Consider the following 24,326-nt stretch of genomic DNA (forward strand, 5'->3'; position numbering starts at 1 on the left):
AACAAGGGCCGGGCCTCTTGCACTTTGAATAATTGTGCAGAAGAAGGCATTCCAAGAGTTGTCGCTTGCATGACCACCTTGCTTGGGATGAAGATGGCCCCATCGGTGCTGCAAACCTTGCCGCTTAGTGCTTTGGGGAAATCGTGGCTTCCGGAAGCTGGCATTCCCCACCCCCACCCCCCGTAACATGAGGATAGGTAAAGGTAAAGGGACCCTTGACCATTAGGTCCAGTCGTGACCAACTCTGGGGTTGCGGCGCTCATCTCGCTTTATTGGCCAAGAGAGCAGGCGTACAGCTTCCGGGTCATGTGGCCAGCAGGACTAAGCCGCTTCTGGCGAACCAGAGCAGTGCACGGAAACGCCATTTACCTTCCCGCCGGAGCGATACCTATTTATCTACTTGCACTTTGACGTGCTTTCAAACTGCTAGGTTGGCAGGAGCAGGGACCGGGCAACGGGAGCTCACCCCATTGCAGGGATTTGAACCGCCGACCTTCTGATCAGCAAGTCCTAGGCTCTGTGGTTTAACCCACAGCGCCACCCGCATCCCTTTAACATGAGGATAGTTGAGAGCTAAGGGAATCACAGCGGTCTTAAAGTGTTGGGGGATGTAATGGGATGGCTGCCAGACAGTGCTTTCTTCTACTGGTCCTCTGTTGCAAGCCCCCTTCTTCCTCTCTGTGTGCCCAGTGCTTGCCCTCTGGGCAGATAAATATAGTGCTGTTAAATATGTGCTGAGCAACAGTGCCAAAGTGCAGGCATACTGTGATTTTTTAAAGATACAATGCAGCCTGACATATTACAATGGCACTCACGAAATCAAGACAGCTTTTCCTTATGTCTTGGCCTCCACATACTCGTCGTTTCTTGCCGTCTTTTCAGCCATGCTCATCTTCCTCTGCAGGTTGGGACAACGTTGAAGCGAGGGCTAGCTTGGTGCATGAATTTTAATATGCTTGTAAACGCTATAATCTGAATTATGACATCTGATTTTAAGCTGAAGAGAGCAAGATGGTGCATGTTGCCGAACCAAAAGGGAACCCAGCAAAGTTTTGCATTTTCGAGCATTATCAGAACATCCCACTTCTTCTGCTTTGCTGATAATTTTCTGAACGGCGAATTCATTTTAAACACAGCCTACGTGCCGGAAAGGCTGATTTTATGCATGCTGAGTGAGTCATAAATCAGGATTCGCTTCTTCTTTTCCATTGCTAGTTCCACCTTGTGATGGCAAAGGCATTTGTCCTTCTCCTTGTCTTGTATCCTTCTCCATAGCCTTGGTCAACATTTTGATCTCCCAGTTCTCCTATATGACCCACCATTATTAGCTTCTGCCACTTCCTCTAATTCAGATGAAATCACCAGCAATGGCAGCGCATGATGCTGTTCTGTATGGATGTAGTCATTGCATAGCATGGATGTAAAGCAAGGATGGATGGCGGCTAACAGACTGAGGTTGAATCCTGTCAATACAGAAGTACTGTTTTGGGGGGACAGGAGGCGGGTGGGTATGGAGGACTTCCTGATCCTGAATGGGGTAACTGTGCTCCTGAAGGACCAGGTGCACAGCCTGGGAGTCATTTTGGACTCACAGCTGTCCATGGAGGCGCAGGTCAATTCTGTGTCCAGGCGGCTGTCTACCAGCTCCATCTGGTATGCAGGCTGAGACCCTACCTGCCTGCATACTGTTTCCCTAGAGTGGTGCATGCTCTAGTTATCTCTCACTTGGACTACTGCAATGCACTCTATGTGGGGCTACCTTTGAAGGTGACCCGGAAACTACAACAAATCCAGAATGCGGCAGCTAGACTGGTGACTGGGAGTGGCTGCCGAGACAATATAACACCGGTCTTGAAAGACCTCCACTGGCTCCCAGTACGTTTCCGAGCACAATTCAAAATGTTGGTGCTGACCTTTAAAGCCCTAAACAGCCTCAGACCAGTATACCTGAAGGAGCGTCTCCACCTCCATCGTTCTGCCCAGACACTGAGGTCCAGTGCCGAGGGCCTTCTGGCGGTTCCCTCGCTATGAGAAGCCAAGTTACAGGGAACCAGGCAGAGGGCCTTCTCGGTAGTGGCACCCGCCCTGTGGAACGCCCTCCCACCAGATGTCAAGGAGAAAAACAACTACCAAATTTTTAGAAGACATCTGAAGGCAGCCCTGTTTAGGGAAGCTTTTAATGTTTAATAGGTTATTGTATTTTAGTGTTTTGTTGGAAGCCGCCCAGAGTGGCTGGGGAAACCCAGCCAGATGGACGGGGTATAAATAATAAATTATTATTATTATTATTATTATTATTATTATTACTACTACTACTATTATTATTATTATTACATCTAGCACCAATAGCAGCCTTTTGTAGGCATTATTTCGGCTCCACAACGTTTGGGGTGTCCTGGTTTTTACTTTCTGAAATATGACAAACCCTAGGCCTTTGGCGCATACCTGAATTTATACATCCCTCAGCTCGCCACTTCAAATCAGTGGTTTTGATCTTAAAATCCGGCAGCATTTATGATATGGGTGGGGATAATTAACTGAGCTAGGAGAAAGAGGGTTCTACTTTTCTTTTTTTTTTGATAAGCATTTGAAGGTGTACGATGGTCTCCCCACCAGTTCCAGCTCTGCTTCTTCTGCAGAATAATCCTTCCACACTCTCTTGGCGCCTGCTGCCAGCCCGCCTGCCCCTGCAAGGATTATGGCAGCCCTTGCAAACTTGATCTGATTTATAACAGGTGTTCTAATGCCAGAGGACAGTTGGTGCCCCGTCTATAACAGGCTACCTGTTGCAGCAGCTCCCTGGCTTTATATTTCGTCTCTCCCGTTTTTTCCACCTGGCCTTTGCTCTGGCAGGGAGAGGGGGCCTGGAGGAGCGCATTGGCCTATGTCGAAACCGGACCTGGCTGTGTGTCCTGCACTGCCCCCGTCCCCTCTAACTGTGCCAAAAATCTCCTTGCAGATTTTGGCGCCTGCCAACACCACCGAGCCCCTTTGAATAAGGTGCACCAAGCCAGGTTTCCCTCTTGCCCTCTGCTGGGGACTTTTCTGCTCTCCCGGCCTGCCCATCCCCCTTTGCAGAGGAAGGAAGCCTTGGCCACAATAGGACTTTGTTTGCCTATATCTTACTCAGCAATGTGCTTGTGCAATTCTGCACAGCCCCGGAGCCCAGTGCCAAGGTCGGCTGAGGATACAGGAACCCGTTCAGCTGCTGCAGCTTGCGGTGTGTGCAGTGGGGAGGGTGGGGGGTGGATAGCCAGACAGACTGTGGCCTGGGAGGGGCAGCAGCCCAGACGAGGCAGCCTGGGAAAATTGCAGATTAATAATTCGCTCCCATGTGTGGTTGAGGAAATGGGAAGGGCAACGTTACTGTGCATTTTCCCCCAATCTCTCTCTGGACCGGCCTCTTGCTTTTGTGTGAGAACACACACACACACAATATAATAATGTGCAGCAGAGAGTGTTGTTCTGGCTTTTGAAACCCCCCCAGTCTTCAAAGCCTTCCAACCTGTCTTCTAACGCAGGTGGCGCTGTGGGTTAAACCACAGAGCCTAGGACTTGCCGATCAGAAGGTCGGCGGTTCGAATCCCCGCGACGGGGTGAGCTCCCGTTGCTCGGTCCCTGCTCCTGCCAACCTAGTGTGGCAAGGCCACCTGGAAGTTTTACCTTTACATTTTCTGTATAACCATGTATCCCAATAATGCTTAAATTGTTAAGGCTAGAATCTTAGGATTCTAAATCTTAGGAATGCAAAAATCTTAGGAATCCAAAGTCTCTCTCTGCCCTGTTTGAAAGCACGTCAAAGTGCAAGTAGATAAATAGGTACCACTCTGGCGGGAAGGTAAACGGCGTTTCCGTGCGATGCTCTGGTTCGCCAGAAGCGGCTTAGTCATGCTGTACGCCGGCTCCCTTGGCCAATAAAGCGAGATGAGCACCACAACCCCAGAGTTGGCCATGACTGGACCTAATGGTCAGGGGTCCCTTTACCTTTAACACGTCTCCTTATCCAAATCACCTGCAAAGCGTAGTTTTGTTTTCTTGTGTCCTGATCAGTGTCTCCCTCCCCCCCCTTGCTTTTCAGGGAGCTCCCTTGCAGGTGAACGTCACTCAGCCCAGTCGGACCAGCAGCGGTTCCGAAAGGTGAGCATTGAGGGGTCGTGGGGCAGCTTGGTCGGTAGAGCACAAGGCTCTGAATCTCGGTTGCAGGTTCAATTTCCACGTTGGTCAAAAGATTACTGCATTGCATGGGATTGGGCCTGTAATAAACAAAAATCTGCCCTTTTCCCCCATAAGGGAATAAGGGCAGATTTTTATGACCCTATCCACTCTACAATTTTGATTCAGTTTGGGGCGTGGCACTCAAATAGGCAAATGTGTTATTGGGGGTGGGGTATCTGTTCAGGTCAGAATTCTGGCTCCTGTCAGCAGAAACCTGTAGGATCCTGCAACTAATGTGATTGGCTTAGGCCCTGACACTTAATCTTTTTAAAAATAATAATAATAATAAAGATCTATTTGGTCAACTAGATCTTTTCCGCACTCCTGTGCCTGCAATCTAAATAAGAACTCCTGCCCATCAGAGGCCAATGACTGCCTGTCCCTTCTGTTTGTTGCCAACTTATTCCCTTCTTCTTCAATGCTGTCATCAGGCTCCACCTTTGGCCAAAAGCAAAATACTGGATAGGTATTAGTGAATAGAGTTTTTTAAAAAATCCCTACGGCTGAATTCTGCCTCCGTGACAAGCCACCTTGCTTCGAAGTCCTACCTTCTGATTTGGGATGCGCAGTGGTTTGCAATAGTAGCTACGTGCTAAGGGAGGATCACGCACTGCATGTGATTTTCTTGTTGCATGTTAAAAAAATACCAGTCCTGGGACTTCCAACTCAAATTAGCATATGACTGGGGGTTCCTACTGACTTAGATTGCAGGCATAGGAGTGGGGGAAAGATCGTTCTAGCTGCCCAAATAGGTCTTTAATTTTTTAAAAAGAATAAGTGGCAGGGCCTAAGCTTGCCTAGAAAACCAGCCCTCTCCCCTGAAAGTATTCCCTCTGATTTCAGATATCTGGGGGCGGCTGTGTGGGGAGAACACTTTGTACATGTTCAGATGCAGTCTGCTAGCATTGGACTACCTGATCCTCTGCAATCCGCTGCAATTCTGTGGTTCTCTGTTTTAGAACAGAGAGGAGCCATAGTTCAGTGGCAGAAGCACCTTCTTTGCAAATAAAATATCCCAGGTTTAGTTGGACTAGGGAGAGAAATCCCATCTGAAACTCTGGAAAACCACTGCAAGTCATTGTAGATGATGATGATGATGATGATGATGATGATTCATTTATTTCATTTTTATACTGCTTTATATTTTAAAGAAAAATCTCAAAGCGGTTTACTTCATATTAAACATCAATAGCACAATCCAGAACCAAACATTTCTGAAGAAAGTACACATTCGAAGCAACACAATTAACAGGATACCAAAATACCATCTCAGAGATTTCAAAATAAAACATCACAAAGGAGGTCAACTACAGAATACATATTTAACACAAAGTTAATGAAAACAAAACAAAAATCTTAAACATTTCAAAAGAAAATGTTGCTGAGTGAAGTCAAATATAAAATGCACATTTAAAACATCATAATTAACAAGAGAATAAAATATTATCATAAGCGTGACACGGCTGCTGGGCAGGCACAAAAAAATGGGGCAAAAGAACCCAATAATTAGGATTTGTTGTCAGGCATCACCATAGATGATGCTGAGCTACACAGACCAGTTTCCTGACACTGAAAACCTAGAGAGTTCAGCCCCAATTTGGGGGGCATTCCTCCTGGGTCTCAGACTAATACGTCCCAAGTGCGCCTTGTTTTGTTCCTTTTTGGAAGATTTGTCAATTCTTTCTCAACTAGAGAGCAACTGGGAGAGAGAGAGAGAGAGAGAGAGAGAGAGAGAGAGAGGAGAAGCGATTGTGGGAAGAATTCTGTCTGGTGACCCACACTCCTCCCGCCCTGCTTGCAAGCTAATGGTTCCCAGCTGGGGTCAGGCCTAGCGAGGGCGCCTGGAGGAAAGGGACTCCAGCATCTTCCTCTGTTGCAAGACAGGGCCTGGGAAAAGGCCGAGGGGAACAGAGGCCCGTGTGCGAAGCTGAGGGCTCTGGGGTTCGTCCTCCGCAGAGCGAGCGTCTGAACATTGCTGTGGCTGAGCGCCTGGGGAAAGTAGAAAGGAAAAGGGGCGAGTGATGCCTTTTGGGAGGGGGGTTGAAAACATCTAGGTGGCAGTGGACGGTCACACACACACACACACACACACATATATATCCAGAATGCGGCAGCTAGACTGGTGACTGGGAGCAGCCGCCGAGACCATATAACACCGGTCTTGAAAGACCTACATTGGCTCCCAGTACATTTCTGAACACAATTCAAAGTCTTGGTGCTGACCTTTAAAGCCCTAAACGACCTCGGTCCAGTATATCTGAAGGAGCATCTCCACCTCCATCGTTCTACCCAGACACTGAGGTCCAGCTCTGAGGGCCTTCTGGTGTTTCCCTCATTTCGAGAAGTAAGGTTACAGGGAACCAGGCAGAGGGCCTTCTTGGTGGTGGCCCTCCCACCAGATGTCAAGGCAACAAACAACTGATTTACTTTTAAAAGACAACTGAAGGCGGCGCTGTTTAGGGAAGTTTTAAATGTCTGACGCTGTATTGTTTTAAATATTCGGTTGGAAGCCGCCCAGAGTGGCTGGGGAAACCCAACCAGATGGGCGGAGTATAAGCAATAAATTATTATTATCTTAGGTGGGGCCAAGGGACGCAGGTGGCGCTGTGGGTTAAAGCCTCAGCGCCTAGGACTTGCCGATCGAAAGGTCGGCGGTTCGAATCCCTGCGGCGGGGTGCGCTCCCGCTGCTCGGTCCCAGCGCCTGCCAACCTAGCAGTTCGAAAGCACCTCCGGGTGCAAGTAGATAAATAGGGACCGCTTACCAGCGGGAAGGTAAACGGCGTTTCCGTGTGCGGCTCTGGCTCGCCAGAGCAGCGATGTCACGCTGGCCACGTGACCCGGAAGTGTCTCCGGACAGCGCTGGCCCCTGGCCTCTTGAGTGAGATGGGCGCACAACCCCAGAGTCTGTCAAGACTGGCCCGTACGGGCAGGGGTACCTTTACCTTTACCTTTAGGTGGGGCCAAAGCCAGCAGTGGATGTGGCCAGGACCAAAACGTAGATGGGGCCTCTCTCTTTCCCTCTTATTCCCCATTCCATTATGGGAGGGACGGGTCACTCTTGCCAGAAGCCTTAAACTGGCCTTCAAAGTTAGTCCGACGCCTGCTATTTGCCTGCCCTTGTCTTGGAGTAACTAGGAGTCTTGGTTTGCCTGTTTTCCATCTTCCTTGTGGGGTGTGGGGGGACCCCCAATCTACCTCCCTCTGGAAGGCCCTCCCCCTAAGCCCCAAATGGATAATAAGTGCTCATTCCATAGTAACTAATGATAGTACCCCTGAGCACCTAAAATGGAGTTTAGAGTCACCAACCAAAAGGAGAATATTGTATATCCCGGATCCATGGAAGTGTACAAATGGGAAATAGCACTTGCAAGTGGACCCTATGCATGGGATGGAGTCAAAATTCAGAGATGGCGGTGGGCGGATAAGGCCGGAAATCGCTGAACTATTTTGCACATTTTGGAGCAGTTCTAGCAACACTGGGGGGGGTGGATGGACAATGCAAATATGCAAGTCAGAAGCAAAAATAAGTAAAATAAATGTGGGGCTGGACTCCCTTCATAGAGAGGGTTGCAGAATTTAGGAGTAGGGTGGGGGGCAAGCCCTTCCCTTCCTCTTTTGTCGTCCCCCCCCCCTTGCCCAAATGCACACACTGTTCCCTCGGACAATCCAGCCGGCATCCTCTCCTCTCCTGAGCTCCTTCGTTTCCCAAATTCTTGGCAGCCTTTCTATATAAACAGCTTATTTTTAGCCGGAGGTTAACAGTGCAAGAGCTGGCGGCCCACTTTCCCACAGCCGTGGAGGGAAGTGGGTGTGGGGCCGCGTCCGAGGAAGGGGAGGAAAAGCAGTGGGGACAAGTGCTGGAATGTGTGTAGGCCGCAGTTTGGGGTTCTGTGGGGAGCGAGGTGAGGAAACTTGGGAGCATGCAGTTTCCAAACCCTGAGCCCCACCTTTAGCAATTGTGGGGCTGTGTTTTAATTTTTGACCGTATACTGTATTTTTCACTCCATAAGACACACTTTTTTCCTCTCTAAATCTAAGGGGAAATGTCTGTGCGTCTTATGGAGCGAATGTGTGGTCCTTGGGGCTGGGAGGGGGGGAACCCGGGCTTTCCTCGCCAGCCCCGACCTGCTCTTTGGAGCAGTTTTTTTGACTCCCAACCCACCGGTTGGAGACCAGGCCTTCGGGGATGGGTCACACTCAGGGTGGATTTGATTTAAATCAAATTGATTTAAATCACGATTTAAATCACTAGTCAGTAAGACTTGATTTAAATTATATATTTTTTATAAAAAGACTCATTATTTCTGGTATAATATTAATATTTATAACCAGATGGAGGTTTCATTTTTGGAAGAATAAATTTACAGAGTAGTTTTTGCAGTTGCATCAAAAATTACTGATGTGGTTATGCTATTAGAAATACGTAGATAATTATGACATTATTGTGAGGTTTAATAAGTTAACTGTGTGGACAACTTTTCTGCTGTACTTTATTGGAAGAAGGAAAACAATCATTTCCTTAACAACAATTTAAACAATTTATTTAACTAAAACAATAACATTATAGCATATGTATCCATGTTTGTTAACTGATGTGGTTAAACAATAAAAACAGACTGAGTTTTAGCACACATGAAAACCTTAAAAACAAATCCTTATTTCCTGATGAATAGCCTTTGGAATATAAAGTAGCTTAAATAGAAAACTAGAAAGATTTTTTTCTCCAAAAGCATTTTATTTTTAAAAAATCCAATTTAAATAAAAATAATCCAATTTAAATTTTAAAAATCTGATTTTTAAAGTTGATTTTTATTCACCCTGGTCACACTAGGGCCTCAGGTTGATGCTTCCATCTCTTTAGCTCGGAGGTGCATAAAGCCCTGAAGTAAAGCAAATGTGGCCCTTCAAGGCTCTCTGTTTGGCCCTCAGCACCTCCCCCTTGCAGCCACACCCTGTCTCTCCAGACCGCAGCCCTCACCAGCTCCAGAATATTGCCTGACTAGAATATTTCCTTGCACTCAGAGAGGCATAGAAACTAGCCTACGTAGAAAGGTTGGAGCGTTTGCATTTGTTGCTCCACCCACTTTTGCCTGTGGCCCCCAGAAGCTTGCTGAGAGGGGAATGTGGCCCTCGGGCTCAGTGAGGTTCCCCGGCCCTGCTTGACCCAATCTGTTGTCCCGCAGGTCTCTGCCAGTGTCCGAAGAAACGCACAGTCTTATCACGGAGAAGAAGAGCGGGAGACTGCAAGGAGAACCCGATGCTATCGTGAAAGGTGGGGTCTTAACGCAGCGCGACTCCCTGAGCGTGGTACTTGCATTGCAAGTTGCGCTAAATTAAAGAGCAGCCACAAAGCGTTTAGGGGACGCGGGTGGCGCTGTGGGTTAAACCACAGAGCCTAGGACTTGCCAATCAGAAGGTCGGAGGTTCGAATCCCCTTGATGGGGTGAGCTCCCGTTGCTCGGTCCCTGCTCCTGCCAACCTAGCAGTTCGAAAGCATGTCAAAGTGCAAGTAGATAAATAGGTACTGCTCTGGCGGGAAGGTAAATGGCGTTTCCATGCGCTGCTCTGATTCGCCAGAAGTGGCTTAGTCATGCTGGCCACATGACCCGGAAGCTGTACGCCGGCTCCCTCGGCCAGTAAAGCGAGATGAGCGCTGCAACCCCAGAGTCGGCCACGAGTGGACCTAATGGTCAGGGGTACCTTTACGTTTTTACTATTCCTTCTCCTACATAGATGGGCTACCTTCCCAGGATGACCAGCCCTATCTGCCCCACCTGTAGAAGCAGAAAGAGAGCCAATGTGTTCTTGGGGTGGGGTGGGGGTCAACCTGAGCACAGGCTCCACCTCACCATCTTTCTATTGCCTCTTCCAGGCTGGCTGCAACGGGAGGTCCGGGGAGGTATAAAGACCCCTTGGCTGCGTCCTCGCAAGTACTGGTTTGTGCTGACGGAGGATTCCCTCGACTACTATAGCGGGTGTGAGGTGACGGCCCGGTGCCTTGGTTCGCTCGTCCTCACCAGTCTCTGTTCTGTGCTGTGGCCTGACAAGCAGACCTACAAGGAGACAGGTAAACAATGTGCCTGGCTGTGGAGTGGGAGCCCGGGAGCCAGAGCGCCCTTGCTTGGGTATTGAGCCTTTTAGCACAGCGTTGGAGAACCTCAGATTCAAATGTGGCCCTCTGAACCCTTTCCTCTGGCCCTTGGGATTCTCCTCAGACCACACCCTCTTCAACTTGGGGGGTGGGGTAGGAACCAACAAGGTTTCTGTCTGGATTTTCACTTTTTGAAATATGGCAAACCAACTGGAACGTCACCTTGTAACTTGTTTGGGTGGAGGTGTGTGTTGTGTGTAGAAACTGGCTTTCTGTGTGCATTTTGTGCGGCTGGAGTGCAGCCTTTAGTACAAAGGGAAGAATCGGGCCTATTTCTCTGCCCGTGTTTGTGTCTGCCCTGCCCATTGCTGGCACCCCTGGCCCATGAGGAAATGTGGCCTTTGGGGCGAAGAACGTTCCCACCTCCTGTTTCAGCTTTCTTTGATTGATTGATTGATTGATTGATTGATTGATTATATGCCGCCCATCAGACCGGGTTACCGCAGCCACTCTGGGCGGCTTCCGGCAAATGAAAACATCAAACACAGTAAAACGTCAAACATTAAAAACTTCCCTGTGCAGCTGCCTTTGCATGCTTCCTAAAAGTCGGATAGTCGTTTATTTCCTTGACATTTGAGGGCATCGCGTTCCACAGGGTGGGCACAACGACCAAGAAGGCCCTTCTGCTTTTTGCTACCTCGGTCTCAAAGCTGCTTTTTTGCAATAGAAACACATTGCATGTAAAATGTAAATGCATAAATTAAAACCGCAAAAACTTGGGAATTCTTAAAATATGGAAAAACTTAAAGGGAAAGCATCAGGAAATTTTAAACTTTGGAGAAGTGTTAATGAGAGAAAGGTCTCCTAGGTTCGAAAGGATAGATATAGATATAAAAGCATAGCCTCTCTATGACCTGTGTGTGGCTGTCATGGGGAATCAAAAGCCTTTTCTCTTCCTACTTCCCGCATTTCTGTGTTCCTTTCAGGGCTATATCTGCTACTAATACTAATAGATATAGATCTATAGCTATACATCTATATGCTGTGTAAGTTAAGGCCTGTACACTTCCTGCTTCATCCTAGGGTGTGTGTATATTTTTGGGTTGCCATATGCCCGGAATTTTTCAGACGTTGCTGGGATTCAGCCATTGGAAAGTGTCCGGGTGGAAATTGCTTAAATGTCCGGGAAAGTCCGGGCTTATGGCAACCCATGAAAATCGCAATTTCCAGTGTCTGGGCATGAGCAGAAGCGATTTCCAGAGCCGTGGAAGAGAGTCCCCATGCTGCGCCGCGCCGGTTTAGCACAGCACGCGGGGACTCACCAACTGGGCAGCTCAGTTCGTGCACGGCTCATGAGCCAGTTAAGCGACCCTCATGGGCCGCTTCCAGCCCATGGGCCTTAGGTTGCTGACCTCTGGTGTAGATTCTGGCCAATTTCCTTAAAAATAGCTCAAAATCATCTTTTTCTGTTTTTTTTTTAGATCTTACAAAAAAAATTAAATAGGAGCTGAGAAACTTTAGTGTCCAGATTTTCACTTTTTTAAATATGGCAACCCTAGTATAGGGACGTGGGTAGCGCTGTGGTCTAAACCACAGAGCATAGGGCTTGCTGTTCGGAAGGTCGGTGGTTCGAATCCCCATGCCGGGGTGAGCTCCCGTTTCTCAGTCCTGCTCCTGCCAACCTAGCAGTTCAAAAGCACGTCAAGTGCAAGTAGATAAATAGGTACCGCTCCAGCGGGAAGGTAAACGGCGTTTCCGTGCACTGCTCTGGTTTTCCAGAAGCGGCTTAGTCATGCTGGCCACATGACCCAGAAGCTCTCTGTGGACAAACGCCGGCTCCCTCGGCATATAGAGCGAGATGAGCACACAACCCCAGAGTCGTCTGCGACTGGACCTAAACGGTCAGGGGTCCCTTTACCTTTACTAGTACCGTATTTTTTGCTCTATAAGATTCACTTTTTCCCTCCTAAGAAGTAAGGGGAAATGTGTGTGCGTCTTATGGAGTGAATGCAGGCTGCGCAGCTATCCCAGAAGCCAGAACAGCTGCTTTCACTGCACAGTGATCCCTCTTGCTGTTCTGGCTTCTGAGATTCAGAACATTTTTTTTTCTTGTTTTCCTCCTCCAAAAACTAGCTGCGTCTTATAGAGTGAAAAATACGGTATATTATACCTGTGTATACGCGTGTGTGTGTTTCTATTAATCACATGCTGGTACTCACTTCTGTCTCCCTCCTCCGCAGGATACTGGGCAGTGACTGTTTTTGGCAGAAAGCACTGCTACCGCCTCTATACAGAGCACTTAAACGAAGCTGTGCATTGGGTTTGCGCCCTACAGAAGGTCATCATCAGCAAGCCCCCCGTGCAGACCCCAACGCAGCTCCTCATGTGTGACATTGAGGTGAGTGGGGCATGGGCCCGGAAGGAAATGGGTGTGATGCGAGGGCCAGGACACACCTGCTGAAGCTGCGAATGGGCCAAGCCACACTCCCGTCATTCAGCAAAGGAGCTGGGAAACCCTTGGAGCTGAGAGGGCAGTTGCAGAAATGCATAATGAGCGCACCCGGCGGTTTTCTCCCTTAAATGAAGGGAGCGGCACCTGCACACACAGCATTTCTTACTCATGCTGCTGGTTTGGACTGTCATTTTTGCACGCTTTAATTCTTATTCATAACTGCTTTAAGAGCGTCTGCAATGTTACGGGTTTGACGGGTTGTTTAAACCAGTGTTTCCCAACCTTGGGCCTCCAGCTGTTTTTGAACTATAATTCCCATCATCCCTGACCACTAGTCTTGCTCGCTAGGGATGATGGGAGTTGTAGTCCAAAAACAGCTGGAGGCCCAAGGTTGGGAAACACTCATCGTTTGTAATTATTATTTTTCCTGCCGGCTCACCTCTGTTGTAAAATAGTTTTTATTTGATTTTAGAAAATATATGAAAGTCAATTAAAAATCCATATACAGTGGTACCTCGGGTTACATACGCTTCAGGTTACATACGCTTCAGGTTACAGACTCCGCTAACCCAGAAATAGTGCTTCACGTTAAGAACTTTGCTTCAGGATGAGAACAGAAATCATGCTCCGGTGGCACGGCGGCAGCAGGAGGCCCCATTAGCTAAAGTGGTGCTTCAGGTTAAGAACAGTTTCAGGTTAAGTACAGACCTCCGGAACTAATTAAGTACTTAACCTGAGTTACCACTGTAAAGGGGTTGCTCTAAATCTCACGACTCTCCCTCCATCATCCCCTCCATGGGTCCTAATGCCAATATTTACAACTGCATATCCATTATCCACATTTTTTATCCATCTAAATCAGGCATCCTCAACCTTCGGCCCTCCAGATGTTTTGGACTACAATTCCCATCATCCCTGACCATTGTTCCTATTAGTTAGTGATCATGGGAATTGTAGACCAAAACATCTGGAGGGCCGAAGATTGAGGATGCCTGATCTAAATTGTCCATAGTTTCTGTTGCCTTTCAAGTGTGATTAAAATCCTGCTAATGTTTTCATCTGCGTTCCTAAATAATTTATAAATTTTCCCCATTCTTTTTTAAAGTTTTTGTCCTCTTGGTTCCTGAGCTTTCCATTTAATTTTGCTATTTCAGCTTAGTCCCATCAACTGCTTGCCCTGGTCAGGATTGTTTCTTCTTTCCATCTGTGGGCTAATAACATAAACATAGTATTATTATTATTATTATTATTATTATTATTATTATTATTATTACAGTGGTACCCCGCAAGACGAACGCCTCGCAAGACGGAAAACCCGCTAGACGAAAGGGTTTTCCGTTTTGGAGGCGCTTCGCAAAACAAATTTCCCTATGGGCTTGCTTTGCAAGACGAAAATGTCTTGTGAGTTCCTGCGGGGTTTTTTCCCCTTTTCCCCCCCTTTTCCTAAGCCCTAAGCCGCTTATCAGTTGATCCGCTGATAAGCCGCTTAACAGCTGATCCGCTAAAAGCCGCTAAACCGCTAATAGCGCTAATCCGCTAAGCTGTCAATGGGCTTGCTTCGCAAGACGAAAAAACCGCTATACGAAGAGCCTCACGGAACGGATTAATTTCGTCTTGCGAGGCACCACTGTAGTATTATTACTACTACTATTGAAATATTATTATAACAACAACAACAACAACAACAACAACAATAATAATAATAATATAATCATAATTTATACCCCACCCATCTGGCTGGGTTTCTCCAGCCACTCTGGTCTGCTTCCAACCGAATATTAAAAACAATACAGTGTCAGACATTAAAAACTTCCCTGAACAGGCCCTAAATGTAATGATCTAAGCCTTGGGGCAGGGGGCTGGTTTCATAGGCGAGGCCTATGCTAATTAAACAAACAACCAATTAATATTGTTGCGGGTAGGGGTGGACAGCTAGGCCCGTTCCTTAATGCTGACGTGCCCAAAAGTGTTAAGTTGCACCATCTGCCCTGAGGATTTGCAATGTGAAATGCAAACGGGTTTCGTGCCCGGAGCCCACGCGCACATGGTTAGCCACCTTTGCCAAGGGCAGCCCCTTCATGGTGGCAGCAGGTATTTGCATGCCGGTTTCCTAAAGCGGCTCTTCTGGGAAGGTGCTCTTGTCGACACCGCAGCAGTTCCCAGACTTGAATCAATAGCTCTAGAAATTCTGCAGGCAGCGAAATGGCTCAACTGACAAATAGGTTAGGGGGAAATACAAAACAACCATTTACTCAAAAAAGGGATGTGTTCAAGAAATACCTACAAAAATATGATAACGATATAACATCTATATGGCAGCGATACGTTATAAGAAAGTATTAGAAAATATATTAAGAGTAAGCTAATAAGTATAAGTACATTCAGTATTGTAAATGTAAAGTACATCAGGAAATGATGGGAAGTCTGTCTTAACATTGGGACACAGGTGGTACTGTGGGTTAAACCACAGAGCCTAGGACTTGCCGATCAGAAAGTCAGCGGTTCGAATCCCCGCGATGGGGTGAGCTCCCATTGCTCGGTCCCTGCTCCTGCCAACCTAGGAGTTCGAAATCACATCAAAGTGCAAGTAGATAAATAGGTACCGCTCCGGCGGGAAGGTAAACAGCATTTCTGTGCGCTGCTCTGGTTTTCCAGAAGCGGCTTAGTCGTTCTGGCCACATGACCCGGAAGCTGTACGCCGCCTCCCTCGGCCAATAAAGCGAGATGAGCGCCGCAACCCCAGAGTCGGTCACGACTGGACCTAATGGTCAGGGGTCCCTTTAACTTTACCTGTCTTAACATAGTTTAGTTTATTTGATTCTACTTTGGTTTATTTTTGTTTAGTTAGAAAATATAAGAAAAGAGCATGTATAAGTATAAATATTTAATGGTAAAATCATTTAAGATTATTTATTATTATTATCATCATCACTTATACCTTTGTATGTGAATATTAGATCATATATGATATCCATGGATTTCAGTAAAGAAGATAATAATAATAAAAAGAAATTCTTCAGGCAGGGTGGACCTGTAACTCAGCAAAAGCCTTCTGGGAAATTATTTATAGTGAGCTAAAAAATTGTTTAAAATAACTTTTGTTAAAAAACCAGAGGCTTTTCCATTAGGTATAATATTAGAAGAGATAGTGAAAGAGGGAAAAGGTCCTATTTATGTATGTGACAACAGCGGCAAGAATGTTGTATGCCCAGGGATGGAAGGAAGAAAGAAAGAACCCCATCAAAGGAAGAATGGATATTGAAACTGATGGATTATGCCAAAATGGCGAAACTGACCAGGAAGATTATATACACCAAGAGGACAAAAAAAATTAGAAATGAATGGATTAACTTTATAAGAATATATGAAGGAGCATTACAAACATTTAAAAACGTTAGCAGGATTGGATTAGCACTTGTAATATAATTTGATAAAGGGTATTGAAAAAGGAGACTTAATAGATTGGATAAAAGTACTTAGTCACAGAAAAGAGAAGAGATAATTACTGGAAACCGGGGAGAGGAGTGGGGGGAAGTCCAGGGGTCAGAAGAACCCCTATAAAAATATTGAATTTGTTATGGATTAGTGCAATTTGTTTTTGTTTTTTTTCTTTCTCCTCCCCATCCCAGGAGAACCGTAACAGCCCAGAAATCCTGGATCAGATTTATCAAAATAACCCCATCCTGTGCTACACGGCTGGCCCAATCTACGCGCCTCTGCTACCCTTCCCGTATGCAGGTGGGTGACCGCTTCCTTGCACATGGGTCAGCATCGTCCTAAAATTGTTGGCTTCAGTCCTTGGGCAGCATGTGCCGTTGGCTGTACAGTACCAAACAGTTCAGCAACTTGGTGGTACGTGTCTCAGGGCCGCAATACCTCAAGGACCGCCTCTTCCCATAGGAACCTACCCAATCCCTGAGTTCATCTTCTGAGGCCCTCCTTCGTGTGTCTCCTCCTCGAGAGGTCCAGAGCGTGGCAACACGAGAACGGGGCCTTCTCAGCAGTGGCTCCCCACCTGTGGAATGCTCTCCCCAGGAAAGTTCGTCTGGCACCTTCATTATACGCCTTTAGGTGCCAGGCAAAAACGTTCCTTTTTAACCAGGTCTTTGGTTGATCTTGGGACGCGGGTGGCTCTGTGGGTTAAACCACAGAGCCTAGGACTTGCCAATAAGAAGGTCAGCGGTTCAAATCCCCGCGATGGGGTGAGCTCCCGTTGCTCAGTCCCTGCTCCTGCTAACCTAGCAGTTCAAAAGCACGTCAAAGTGCAAGTAGATAAATAGGTACCGCTCCAGCAGGAAGGTAAACGGCATTTCCCTGCACTGCTCTGGTTCGCCAGAAGCGGCTTAGTCATGCTGGCCACATGACCCGGAAGCTGTACGCCGGTCAGTAAAGCGAGATGAGCGCTGCAACCCCAGAGTCGGCCATGACTGGACCTAACGGTCAGGGGTCCCTTTACCTTTACCTTTTTTGGTTGATCTTATTGACATCCAATACCCTTTTAGAATGTGGCTCTTTTGGGGGGTGGGTATTGGGCTATGGTTTTTAATTTGCTTTTATATACAGTGGTACCTTGGTTCTCAAAGTTAATCCATTCCGGAAGTCTGTTCCAAAACCAAAGCGCACTTTCCCATAGAAAGTAAGGCAAAATGGATTAATCCGTTCTAGACTTTTAAAAACAACGCCGGAAACAGCAATTTAACATTAATTTTATTCTCTGATGAGACCCTTGATTCATGAAATGAAAGCAGTAAACAATGTACTGCAGTCACACAATCAATCAGTAGCTAAACTGGGTTCCACACAGTCACATAAAAAACAAAACAAAAAGAGCTGCAAAAACAGAAACGCAAAATAAATAGCAAAAACAGACAGACCTCAGCGTAACACTCAAAACGGAAGTGTGCCCCTCGAATCGGAAGTGTAACACTCAAAACGGAGCACGTTCAGCTTCCGAAAAAAGTTCACAAACCGGAACACTTACTTCTGGGTTTGCAGTGTTTGAGTACCAAGGCGTTTGAGAACCAAGGTACCACTGTATTATGATTTTCTTTGTGAACCGCCCTGAGACCTCCGGGTATAGGGCGGTGTCTAAATCCAATTAACGATAATGGATCCTGAGCGCACAGCTTATTTCTCCGCGTCTCTGCAGCTCCCGGTGGCCAGGGCTACGCGGGGATCCGTGACGAAGCTGTCAAGCTGTTCCACTCGCTGCAGCAGCTGGAGGGGCTGCAGGAGCCAGCCCTTCTCATGCAGGGGGTGCTGCAGACGTGCCATGACCTCCCCGCCCTGGTGGACGAAATCTACTGCCAGCTGGTGAAGCAGACCACAGAGCCCCCAGCGCCGGGTGCAGCCGCGGACCTGCGCTACTGGCAGCTGCTTGCTTGCATGAGCTGCACGTTCAGGCCGTCGCTTCCTGTCCTCTGCTACTTGCAGCTACATCTTCAGCGGTGAGCCCTGGGGGAAAGGGAAATCAGGGTGCGTGAATGTACGGGGTGCATGTATTGCCTGCCAGCAGGCGGAGAGGCCAGAGATGATGGAATTGTGGAGTTGGAAAGGACCGCAAGGTTCACCTAACTCAACCCCCTGCGAGGCAGGAAACTTTTTCCCCCAATTTTTTTTTTTGATTTTCCAAAAAATTTAAACAAACAAACATACATTTTAATTGTACTTAACCCAGTCTTAGTAACATTGTTGAGTGACTTCCTCCAATCCCCCTGGCTGAATTTCATTGTATATCATTGTAACAGTTTTCCAAAACCAATTTTCTCATTGTTGTTGTTTAGTCGTGTCTGACTCTTCGTGACCCCATGGACCAGAGTACGCCAGGCACTCCTGTCTTCCACTGCCTCCCGCAGTTTTGTCAAACTCATGCTGGTAGCTTCGAGAACACTATCCAACCATCTCGTCCTCTGTTGTCCCTTTCTCCTTGTGCCCTCCATCTTTCCCAACATCAGGGTCTTTTCCAGGGAGTCTTCTCTTCTCAGGAGGTGGCCCAAGTATTGGAGCCTCAGTTTCAGGATCTGTCCTTCCAGTGAGCACTCAGGGCTGATTTCCTTCAGTATGGAGAGGTTTGATCTTCTTGCAGTCCATGGGACTCTCAAGAGTCTCCTCCAGCATCATAATTCAAAAGCAGCAATTCTTTGGCGGTCAGCCTTCTTTATGGTCCAGCTCTCACTTAACATCTTTCTTTCTTTTCATTTTAACTTTAAACATGTTATTCTCTAACATTACATATTTAAATCCTAAGCCTATCTGGTATTTGCAAGTTTTCCCCCAATTAAGTTATCTTAACGTATTTAACTAAATAGTATTTGAATTTCATCCATTCCTCCTGGTAGTCTTCCTCCCTCTGGTCGTGGACTCTTCCAGTCAGGTCGGCTAGCTCCGAAAAGTCCATCACCTTCATCTGCAACGCAGGAAACCTGTGCCGAACGTGGGGCGCGAACCCACAGCCCTGAGATGAAGAGTCTCATGCTCTGTTAGCTAAGCTATCAGTTGGCAGAAGCTTCTCTGCTACTCTTAAGCAAAGGCAGTCCTGTTCTCCCTCTGCACCGACTCTTGTTGATAGGACGGTCAGGAAAGGGGCCCCTGTTTTCTCTATCTCCTTGCTTTGAGGTGGAATGCAAAAAATTGGAAAGAAAAATTGTCCCAACTAAGGATCAGTGGTTGGATAAATTAATAGAGTTTGCAGAGTTAGCAAGTCTGGCGGCCAAAAGAAGGAATACCAATGGGGGGGGGGGGAGTGAATGGGAATGCCTTGAAGAGTATTTAAAGAAAGTTGGCATTAAGGTAAACAGGCAAGTAGAATGAGCCTATGATCAGCAGTGGAGAATATAAGTGATGGGGAAAAGGGTGCTAAAATAAAGGCGTAGCAAAATAACGTGAATTGGATGTCAGGATAGGTTGGGAAGTCCATATAAGAGGATGACAAAATGACAAATGTATGTAAAATATAATCTGGAAAAAATGTAGAAATAAATCTCTGTGCTTGGAGGTGGGATTAAACCTGCCAAGAGGAAGTAGACATTCTTCATGCCCTCCTGTCTCTGCCACTGCCAGAGCGGGGAAATCGTGTATTTAATGCACGACAGCAATTTGCAGGTCCTTTCCTCGGAATCTTGTTTGTGGCTAGGGGCGTGGAGTGCTGAGCACCGTTCTCGGGTGTGGGTTCCCTAATGCCGGTGTTTCCCCGGTCCCAGCAGGACAGAGAACCAGTTCCCAGGCTCGGAGGCGACTTGGTACGGACGCTTCATTGCAGAGGCCCTGCACAAGACCAAGGGGCAAGAGTGCGTGCCTTCGCTGGAGGAGATTGCGGGGCTGATGGGGCGCCAGGAGACCGAGTGCGGTGTGCATTGCCCTAGCATCGCCACCTGCCATGTGGCCGTCACCTCCCAGACCACAGTCCAGGAGGTGAGCAGGGGCTGAATGGCGAGGGTGGGTGGTGGGCAGGGGCGAAGCCAGCTGGGGCAAAATTCCTACCCATGGGGCTTGCAGGTTGCCAACAAGAAGGTGCAGCTGAACTTGCGGATGATATTGGTGGCGTTTACTTGGGAGAGGGCGTTTGCGGGTGGCGCTGTGGGTTAAACCACTGAGCCTAGGGCTTGCTGATCAGGAGGTCGGCGGTTCAAATCCCTGCAATGAGGTAAGCTCCGGTTGCTCGGTCCCTGCTCCTGCCAACCTAGCAGTTCGAAAGCACGTCAAAGTGCAAGTAGATAAATAGGTACCGCTCCAGCGGGAAGGTAAATGGCGTTTCCTTGTGCTGCTCTGGTTTGCCAGAAGCGGCTTAGTCATGCTGGCCACTAATAATAATAATTATTATTTTTATTATTATTAATAATAATTTATACCCTGCCCATCTGGCTGGGCTTCCCAAGCCACTCTGGGCGGCTTCCAGAAAAATATTAAAATAATGCAGTACATCAAACATTAAAAGCTTCCCTAAACAGGGCTGCCTTCAGATGTCTTCTAAAAGTCTGGTAGTTGTTGTTCTCTTTGACATCTGATGGTAGGGCGTTCCACAGGGAGGGCGCCACTACCAAGAAGGCCCTCTGCCTGGTTCCCTGTAATATTACCCAGAAGCTGTACGCCGGCCCCCTCGGCCTATAGAGCAAGATGAGTGCCGCAACCCCAGAGTCGTCAACGACTGGACCTAATGGTCAGGGGTCCCTTTACCTTTTACCCTTTACCTTACTTGGGAGAGAGGAGGGAGGAAGGGAAAGAAGACTTGCCTCCTTCTTTGCCAAAAGGCCCAAGCAGCCAGGATTTTGTCTTGCATTGTGGCGCTGGCTGCTTCCATTCCGCGGTGCAATTGGTGAGAGATGAGGCAAGCTTCTTTTCCCTTTTCCTCCCACCACTGTGCACCAGTTGGGTCTCTGTGCCCCTACCCTTCCACCCCTACCCTGCCCCCCTCTCCGCCCCTCTGCATGCTTGACACTGTCTGTCTGTGTGTGTCCCCTTTGCAGCACTGAGTGCCCTCCTGCTGGACCTGCCCAGGCCTCCTGTCACCCCCTTTGTCTCCTCGTCCCAGGTGGCCGTGGAGCTGATGTTGCGCCTGGGCCTGGCGCATAGCCCCAACTCATTTGCCCTCTACGAGGAGAGCTGGCAGCACGTGCGCCCCCTGCCAGAGCATGCCCTGGTGGCAGATGTTCTCACGAGGTTCGAAAGGTAAATGACCTCCCCTCAACCCAGTACAATTTAACTTGGGTCACAGCTGGACACACAGGAGCCAGGAGGAGTTAAAAAGAGTTGGCAGCACGTTGAAAATCCCAACTCAAAGCGACATCCTAGCCTTTGCGGCTCCAGAGAGGATCTTGCAAATATACGGGGGGAGTGGCTTGGGAAATGCTGGGTTGCCGGAGGAGGAATGTGCATGTGATTGCAGAGGCGGGGTCTATTTCAGCTAGCGGGAGCAGAACTCTGCAAAAAAAATAATTTTTTAAAAAACCCCTAGTTATGCAGGGCACACTTCGGAGTTGAGTACAAGATGTATCTGTGGGGCAGACGGATACAGTAAAACCTCGGTTGTCGAATGTACAGTGGTACCTCTGGTTAAGAACTTACTTCGTTCTGGAGGTCCATTCTTAACCTGAAACTTTAGCTAATGGGGCCTCCCGCTGGTGCCACGCCACCACCACCCGATTTCTGTTCTCATCCTTAAGCAAAGTTCTTAACCCGATGTACTATTTCTGTGTTAGCGGAGTCTGTAACTTGAAGCGTCTGTAACCCAAGGTACCACTGTAACCCGTTCCGGAAGCCCGTACGGCTTCCGAATGTTCAGTGACCAAGGCGCGGCTTCCAATTGGTTGCAAGAGCTTCCCACACTCAAGCGGTAGCTGCATCGGATGTTCGGCTTCCAAAAAACGTTCAAAAACCAGAGCATTTACTACCAGGTTTTTGGCGTTCGGGAGCCGAAACGTTCCAAAACGGAGGTGTTCGGGAACCGAGGTTTGACTGTTATCGAGCTAGCAGGAAAGTTTCAGTCTTTTTCGTTTGCCCCGGTATCCGTGCCGTATGCAGTCAGAACATTGGATCAGGTTAGGGCGTTTTTGCTTGTCCCAGAACTGATGGGATGTATTTGGTTGCCTTGTTGTAGCTCAGCTGGGGAAGAGCCACCCAGGAAGTCCCCTGCCAGACTCTGGTTCAGGCATTATGGGTGTCTGAACCTGGACTGCGTCCCCTGCAACAGCCAGGAGTTTGCAGTGCTATTTGAACAGGTAAGAGGTCACACTGACCAAGAGAACAAGCTTGCAGGTGTGCGGAGTGCTGTTGTTCCAAGCGACACACCCTCTCCCTACAATGCCCATTAGGGTTCATCTACGGCCGTATTGCCCATTTGAGATGTTTCCAGCCTTGGGCTGCGTCACACTTGCAGAACCAGAATGGAGGCTTCTCCACCCACACCTACCTCCCTTGCTTAGACCAGCTTTTCCTTATTGATCTGCTGTCCACCTGCCTTAGTTGCCTGCTCTCTAATTCCAAGATCTTCCTTACCCACCAGGGGATCTCTCGCTGGAGCATTGTCAGCTGGGCTGTGGGCTCTCCTGCCCGCGGTCAAGCTGCGAACGGAGTGGAAGCAGCTCCCGTGCAGCCATTTCCTGGAGACAGCCTCTCTGACGGGAGTTGCTGTGTGCGAACGGAAACAGATACAGGGGACGAGGCAGCCAGAGATCAGCCTGGCGGGCACGTGGTCGGCCTTTGGGTCTGTCCTCTGTGACGCAGAGGTTTATTTATCAGGTAAGTCGTCCCCCCCTGCACTTCCGTATTTCCGGGCACGACTTGAGAAGGTACATGATGGAGAGAACGAGGAGAGACCAGTGGCACACACTTGAATAGTGGGCAGGCACTGCTCTTTGGCAAAGCAGGATCCGACCATTATTGTGGAGGGAGGATTTTCCAACACATGTAGCACACTCCAGAATCAAAACAGATTTGGGTATATTTGCAGGTGGCGCTGTGAGTTAAACCACAGAGCCTAGGACTTGCCGATCAGAAGGTTGGTGGTTCGAATCCCCGCGACGGGGTGAGCTCCTGTTGCTCGGTCCCTGCTCCTGCCAAACTAGCAGTTTGAAAGCACATCAAAGTGCAAGAAGATAAATAGGTACCGCTCCGGCGGGAAGGTAAACGGCGTTTCCGTGCGCTGCTCTGGTTCACCAGAATCGGCTTAGTCATGCTGGCCACATGACCCGGAAGCTGTATGCCGGCTCCCTTGGCCAATAAAGCGAGATGAGCACCGCAACCCCAGAGTCAGCCATGACTGGACCTAATGGTCAAGGGTCCCTTTACCTTTACCTTAGAGGGGCAGGAAACGGCATGGGAGGGGTAGGCCGAGCTCTGACCTTCCCCCATTTTCTTCTCAGGCAAAGGAGGCGATTCAGCAGGCCCAGCGTATTCCGCACAGACCTGCAGGAGGAGACTCTCACGGTGACCGCCACCAACAGACAAAGGACTGCACTTAACCAAACAGCCAGCGATGGGGACCATGCCTGCGCCGACTGTTCGCCCTGGCAGCAGCCTTGAAGGCCAGGGAGATCTCGTGCCTTCCCCAGCCAGACACTTGCAGTGACAATACCGTGGTACTTTATGCTCCTAAGGAGCTGGAAACATATGTCCTCTCCTGTGTAGAGGGATTCCCTTCCCTTCCCCAACGCGTGTAAAAAATTATTTATATTGATAGATCTCCTTTCCTCCATTCGGTCTCTCGGAACAAGTAGTTGGCACGCTTCTCTCTTCTGCCCGTAAAGCTGCAGGCAGCTTGACACTGTGCCTATCGTCTGGTCTGTGCAGACAGTGCCGTGTTTTCACTCGCACATGAAGAGATGGTGAAAAACAGCAGAGGACTTGGGAGTGCTGGGTAGCATCTCCTCCTATGGCTCTCTCTTGCAAAGCTGTTTTTTTTAAAAAACCAAACAAAATAAATGTAGTAAACACAAGCCAGTGGCTGCTTAGCTTTGAGCTGGATGAAGCGTGTCTTGTGAGAGGGATTACCAGTTTCCCCCCGGAGTTTCTTGTCTCTTTTCCCACCACAAAGGCCTCTGGCCAAGCTGTTCTGAGCCCAGCTGATAGCATCG

At 48.2% G+C, this 24,326-nt stretch overlaps 1 protein-coding gene across 3 annotated transcripts in view; it reads left to right on the forward strand.

Annotated features, from left to right (window-relative positions):
- PLEKHH3 (pleckstrin homology, MyTH4 and FERM domain containing H3) overlaps positions 1-24,188 on the forward strand; it is a 37,981-nt gene extending 13,793 nt beyond the window's left edge. For all 3 annotated transcript variants that reach the window (XM_083709449.1, XM_083709450.1, XM_083709451.1), the window contains 11 exons: positions 4,079-4,137; positions 9,400-9,488; positions 10,089-10,283; positions 12,548-12,705; positions 16,389-16,497; positions 17,909-18,206; positions 19,962-20,169; positions 21,287-21,423; positions 22,352-22,472; positions 22,757-22,992; positions 23,616-24,188. In XM_083709449.1, the coding sequence (XP_083565575.1) occupies positions 4,079-4,137; positions 9,400-9,488; positions 10,089-10,283; positions 12,548-12,705; positions 16,389-16,497; positions 17,909-18,206; positions 19,962-20,169; positions 21,287-21,423; positions 22,352-22,472; positions 22,757-22,972 (1,590 nt within the window). In that variant the 3' untranslated portion in view covers positions 22,973-22,992; positions 23,616-24,188. The remainder of the gene's footprint in view (positions 1-4,078; positions 4,138-9,399; positions 9,489-10,088; positions 10,284-12,547; positions 12,706-16,388; positions 16,498-17,908; positions 18,207-19,961; positions 20,170-21,286; positions 21,424-22,351; positions 22,473-22,756; positions 22,993-23,615) is intronic.
- The last annotated feature ends 138 nt before the right edge of the window (positions 24,189-24,326 follow it).

Source organism: Podarcis gaigeae (assembly GCF_964106915.1).
Source record: "Podarcis gaigeae genome assembly, chromosome: 13".
Taxonomy (NCBI): domain Eukaryota; kingdom Metazoa; phylum Chordata; class Lepidosauria; order Squamata; family Lacertidae; genus Podarcis; species Podarcis gaigeae.